This window comes from Grammomys surdaster, unplaced genomic scaffold, assembly GCF_004785775.1.
Source record: "Grammomys surdaster isolate TR1022 unplaced genomic scaffold, NIH_TR_1.0 124721, whole genome shotgun sequence".
NCBI classification, from domain to species: domain Eukaryota; kingdom Metazoa; phylum Chordata; class Mammalia; order Rodentia; family Muridae; genus Grammomys; species Grammomys surdaster.
In genome coordinates this window covers 1-6622 of record NW_021619681.1, presented here as the reverse complement: position 1 = coordinate 6622, position 6622 = coordinate 1, and the positions used below count along the sequence as shown (strand labels likewise).

At 39.0% G+C, this 6622-nt stretch overlaps 1 protein-coding gene across 1 annotated transcript in view; it reads left to right on the top strand.

The window, feature by feature from the left end:
* The window catches only part of LOC114636629 (GATA zinc finger domain-containing protein 1), a gene marked incomplete at its 5' end in the record, with an annotated part of 9337 nt that extends 4811 nt beyond the window's left edge, over nt 1–4526 (top strand). The window contains 2 exons of the mRNA XM_028784692.1: nt 2057–2240; nt 4212–4526. Of these exons, the coding sequence (XP_028640525.1) occupies nt 2057–2240; nt 4212–4402 (375 nt within the window). The remainder of the gene's footprint in view (nt 1–2056; nt 2241–4211) is intronic.
* Nucleotides 4527–6622: the final 2096 nt, after the last annotated feature.

The following is a 6622-nucleotide window of genomic DNA, read 5'->3' as shown; positions in this document are numbered from 1 at the left end:
TGGTACCTGCACTGACACCAACAAGCTCCATCCAGCCAGTCACAGCTGTCTGTGCTCCAGCTACGTTGGCCTCTGTGGTACCTGCACTGACATGCTGCATTCATTAGAGTGACCATTCCCAATCCTGTCTTTTTGACATACTGTGTTCACCTCCTTTGCTGCTAGCAAATACAAACGGCATAAGTGTCTTAGTGATGTTTGTTAGATATTTCTGTTAGTCTTTCCCTGTCTGCAGTGTTGGTTGTTCTGTTTTATTACTAATTATTTTGTTTATTACTAGCTATTGCTAATAATCTCTTGCCCAAATTATAATTTATAAATTAAACTTTGATAATTATGGATATGTAGGAGGAAAATTTGGAGTGCATAGAGTAGCAGTGTCTGAGTTTCAGGTACTGACTGGCGTATTACATTGTAACTCCACAGTTCAGGGGAGACTGCTTAAACACACCTCATGTGCTAGGTATACATGCCATTGAAACTTCTCTAAGACCTTATCTTTGCATTGTGGTTTTATTTTCATAGTATATGTGTGATTCATATTCAGCATATGTCTGAGTGCCAGTTAAAACCAAATGCAGTTATCTGTAACTTGGGAGAAACTACATTTGTGAACATAGCAGATAACAAACACAAACTATCTGATGGGTAACTTAGAACAACTTTGGAGTAGTAGAGGCAGGAAAGGACCAGCTGATAATGGGTATAAGCAGACTGTAGCCTGCAGTAACAGTCTACATTCATTGTGACCCAGGTGTGAGTCACCTCAGACACATGAAGAAGCATCCACTAGGAGAAACTCTTCCTCTATCACACCATTCAACTACTGGAAGTATTCATAATCATTTTTATGGTTAAACTCTATGTATCTTAGTACCTTTAGCTGCTACAAAAGCTTTGCTTCAAGGAAAACACACATACTTCCTACAGTTGAGGACCATAGGACCTGTTGAAGACTGCACCCACTTATATGGAAGTTTCACATGTCATAAAGATGAACCATTATGGATATTCAAAGGTGAATTTTTTCCATCTCAAGATCCAAGGAGGAGGACCTGGGATGGATAATGGAAGAAGCATAGGGAGAATCAATACTGGAATTATACAGATTAGTTAATTGGATATATAGTAGAACAGGAAATGAATGTCATTCTATTGTTGAGAAAATATAAAACAGAAGACCGTGGAGGAGATGGTTGTTAAGGAGTCTGGGAGATGTGGTAACACATCCTGAATGCTGGTTATAATTTAAAAGGGTTTTCATCATTTCTTTTGAACTTACCAGATCTATTTTCTTTTAATAGACAACCGGAAAGGGCAGTGTGTAGAATCCAGTCTCACCAAGCAAATGCTGATTTTTCTTTTAAGGTAGTACAGGAAAACCACTGAGCTAGTTAATGTAGGCACATAATTGACAGTTTCTGCCTTGTGTGGACTTCAGCAACAAGTCATTTAACTTTTCTACAGTTTAATGACTGTTAAAAAAAAAAGTAGGGGTTTTTAGGCCAGTGGAACTACTCAATGATATATATGATCATAGTGGCTTCACATTATACATGTCCCAAAGCCCCGGGTTATATAGCACCAAGATAACTAAGGTGAATGTATGATGTTGGAGTCATCAGGATGTGGCGTCTAGGTTCATCAGTCACTGTGAATGTCTCACTCTGATAACGGAGACGCGGGTAGAGGACTCGTGTATGTGCCAGGTAAAGGACCTAGGGGAAACTCCCTGTCTACTTTCCATGGTCTCACTGTGAATTCAAAACCAGTCTGAAAAATGAAGTCTGTCTTTTAGAAGTAGAGATAGTACTTTTATGATTTAAGAATCAAAGAATTTATATACAGAAATATTTTCCCCAGTTCTAAGTTGTCATATATTGGTATTATGTAATTATTTTTCATTCAGAAGGGAAACAAACATCAACATAATGTAAAACATTGATAATCAGACTTTTTTTTTTTTTTTTAACTATTTTGAAATTTTGCTTGCTGATGAATGAAGGTTGTGATCTGTTACTATTTTAAATACAAGATTGTCCTCTGGTTCCCCCAGGGAGTATATTACCAAATTGGTGATGTCGTTTCTGTGATTGACGAGCAAGATGGGAAGCCATACTACGCTCAGATCAGGGGCTTTATTCAGGACCAGTATTGTGAGAAGAGTGCTGCGCTGACATGGCTCATCCCTACCCTCGCCAGCCCCAGAGACCAGTTTGATCCTGCTTCATACATAATCGGTAAGGTGCAGTATCTTACATTTGGTTAATTCTTCAATACATTATAAACGAATGTGCTAGTCTGTGTGAGCTGTCACATGGCAAAATGTCACAGACTGGGGCTTGAGCAACAGACTGTTCTGAAGGTCAGAAGTCAGCTCTGGGTGCTGGGACCATGAGCGTGGATGAGGCCTTGCTTCCTGGCTTGCAGATGGCTGTCTGATTGCTGCCTCCCATGGTCTTTGTTCTCTGTGTGCACACCGAGAGAGTGCTCCGTTGTCTCTTAGAAGGACACCAATCTTATCAGACAGGGGCTCACTATTTTTTTTAAGTTAAAATGCAATTATATTTTTTCCTTTTCTTCCTCTGATCCTCTTATGTACCCCACCCCATTCTTTCTCAAATTTATGGTTCTACTTCTGTTACTGTTAATTGTTTAATTATTGTATATATTAATGTATATTCTTACATTCATGAATACAACCTGCTGAGTCCTTTTTATATTACTTTATGCATACAACTTCAGGGCTGGTCACTTGGTAATAGATAACCAATTTGGAGATAGGGGTCGTCTTCGTTACTGTACTGTTGCTATGAGGAAACACCATGACCAATTCCCTCTCAGCATTTCTTAGTTGCCTGCAGTTCTTTATTTGGAATTGAGGGAGCCCACTCTTTTGCTATTATTTGCACGGGGTTACCCCTTTGTAATGGTCCCATCTGCAGCACATAACCATATAAACATAGACCATCAGCATGTGAAATTAGGTTTGGGAACAAAGTTCAATCCAGAATTTAAAAAGGCATAAATATCATTACGTACAAAAAGGAAAGAGCATTGTAAGAAATACAGGGACATTTTACATAGTTGATATTTGGATGTCATTTGTTACTATGGGCTAGAACAGTGTGTATTCACTAACGTGGGTAGAATGTGTTTGTATGACCCAAGAATAAACTGTATGAAAAGAACTACACAAGAGTCTAGGTTATATAGAGGACCTATAAAATTACTCAAAAACAATTTCTAAAAGAACTTTCCTAATTATTTCTAAAACCTATAAATTCTCAGTATACATCCTTCTGCACAGCATACATGATATCTTATTCTTTAAAAAAAATCGTTGATTGTAGAAATGGGATACTGTACTGGGTTGATCATTTCAAGGTATTCAAAACATAGAGTACAACTAAGTCTTGACAGACTCATAAAAAATGACCGGCTAATATAATTTTGAAAGTTCAGTCTCCTTCAGTTATTTTGTACTTTTATTTTTTCTGAATTGGGCATGTGTTCATTTTGCATCCCAAAGGGAGTGACATTTCTCTTAGTGAGAACCCCGAGGACAGCTAACATCCCATGTTATTCTCATTCACTGTCAAGCTTGTCGGGTATGACCAAACAGTTGTCTGTGTTTGTAAGTATGGAACATCAGAGGCCATGATATTCTGAATCGTTTCTAGGCTCTTTTCTCACTCCTTTTCATGATCCTCCAAGTCCTGATGCTTCCCTGCCTAGAAGATGTCACATGGTGTTCAGGTCGGAGCACAAGCTCTGGACCAGACTACTGGATTCATAGGCCCCTCTCCCCCCTTGCCTGCTGGCTAAGGAACTTCACCAGTCCTTAATCCGTCTTTCCTGAGTGTGCCTAGATGTGAAATTGGAAAAAATAGAGCCCTGGGAGGAAGTTGTGAGGATTCGAAGTGTGGGTATATGTAAAGTACTTAGAACACTACAGGCCTTTCTTAAACTACATAGATACTCAATATTTTAGGACCCTTTCTCAGTTGAGCACTCTGGGAGGATGCTGTATTCCTTAGTCAGTTGAGTAGAGATAATGGAGTGTAACTTCAGAGAAACACATGTTCTGAGGCTAACATCAGGTAGGTCATACAAGAGCATTTCTTCTTAGTGTCTACGAATGCTAACATTTTATAAAGATGACACCTGTGTTCAAAACTGTATTTACTATTTCACCGGCTGCCCCTTAGGGCCAGAGGAAGATCTTCCAAGGAAGATGGAGTACCTGGAATTTGTCTGCCACGCGCCTTCTGAGTATTTCAAGTCAAGGTCATCACCATTTCCCACAGTTCCTACCCGACCAGAGAAGGGCTACATATGGACTCATGTTGGACCTACTCCTGCAATAACTATTAAGGAAACAGTTGCCAACCACTTGTAGTTACAAAACCAAACCTGGGGCATCCCTACTTAGCAGGTATAAAGCTTCAGTTTTAATCCTAGAACATACATACGTGTCCCAAAATAAAGCCAGACTTCCAGTTTTCTTATAACAAGATATGCCACACATTTTTCTGTTTTAAAACTTTTTTTCTTTAATTTTTTTAGATATGGTCTCATATGTAGCCCAGGTTGGCTTAACTTTGACATCCCCCTGCCTCATCCTCCTTGAGTGCTGAACTACAGGTGTTACACCATAGCTAGTTAATGCCAGATACTTCATGAAGTTCTGACATGGAAACATGACTTGAGAACAATTTTATACTACTACCCAGTAATTATATTACCTTGCTTAGTACCTGTTGCTTAGAAAATCACAGGGTGAAAAAAGAATGAATTGAAGTAAAATGCTAAATTTAATGTGTATTTTTCCAGGCAAAGTCGCAGATTCCAGGGATATCATTATAAACATGTAGTGTCTATTTTTCCTCATAATTTATTTCTAGGAACTCATAAAATGAATTATATTTTTATAGGCACAAAACATTCTTAGATTTTTTTTCTTTCTTCCTTTTTTTTAAACCCAGGATCTCACTATGCAGTCCTGGCTGTCCTGAACTCATTCTATAGACCAGACTGGCATTGGACTCAAGAGATCTGCCTGCTTCTGCCTTCCAAGTGTTGGGACTAACGGTGTACACCACCATGCCAGGCTTAAGTTTCAGATTTCTGATCAAGAACTAAACCAAAATGTGGCCAGTATGTCTTACAAACCCAGTCTTTTTCCTTCTGTAGAAGCAGACCTTGCTGCTTTAGTCCTACAGAAGGCAGCTGGTGGGTGACTGATTAGCCCTGGCTCTTTACACTTTCATCCCATGCCTTTGCCTGTCAGCATCAGCTGCTTCTGTGAGACTGCTTCAGCCAGGCCTTTGATCTATCTGCATACAGTACAGACATCCCCTCCTTCCTCTGTGAAGGTGGCCTGGCTGTTGCTAAGACAGGGACTGGTGACTGGCTATCTCGAAAGTGACTGAAAGTTTTAGTTTTGATAGTCAAAAGACTCAAACTCAAACCATGAGCTGAGAGCTTGGATGGTGTGCTTTTGGCTTGGGAAACCCTGTCATATAGGCTTCAAGTGCAGTTTGGTCACATGATGGCGGGAAGTGGGCCTCTGTCCTGATCTATCCAGACAGACATTTTTAGCTGTAGGAATTTATGAGAATTTCACATGATCTTAATGATTTTCATCAGAACTCTTTTACTCTTTTTCTTTAGTCCCAAGGTTGGGGAAAAGCATCTTCGTGCTTATATAAGGTAATAAAGTTCATTGTAAATATTATTGGAAAAGATTTTCTAAACACTAATATTCCAGTTTTTGATTGAAAATTATTTTCACCATGGGTTTATTTTGGATTTTAAAATTTAACTTAAACTACTTAAAAAGGAAATGGGATGCTTCCCCCAAGATGGTGTTAAATAGAAACATCAATCTTTTGGTTACATGATTCACCTTACAGTGAAGAATAACATAGTCCTACCTAGGGAGTTCACAGGATTTAGTTTAAATGGTGACCCTGGGCCCACTGACTTAGGGGAGACAACTCTGGGAGTCTGCTGTCCTACAAGGCACAGCAGATTTCATATATGCTGTGAACCAAAACCACAACCCTAATACTAGAACTGGAGAAACTGAGGGAGGACTTATTAGAGTTTAAAAGAAAAACTGCAGGGCAGGCAAGCTGTAAACTGCGGCAGCATCCAAAAGGAAGAGACAGAAAGTTTTCTGAGACCTGGCAGCCAGTTAGTTATCAAGACTGCAGACAGGCAGGCATTCTGCGTGTGTACCCACCCACATGCAGTCTCACACACCTATATATTTTAATTTACTTCCTCTGTCTTCCTTTTCCAAAGCCAATTACTAGATATTAGAGATACTGTTTGTGTTGATCGTGGCATACTTTACAAGTTAGTTCACGGATTATGAGAATATCAAGATAAAATCAAAGATTCTGGACTGGGGGCTGGATCAAGAGCCTTATCAGGCTTTGGTTGAAGGGATTAAATTTATTTGAATTATGAAAAAAAAAACCCCATATACATAAAATTTATAAGAATAGTAATCATAATTTTTTAAAAAAAGTCTTCAAAGAAAACACTTTACCTTCAGCCTTCACGCACATGTATACATGTAGTCACACATATAAACAAATGATTTATAGCA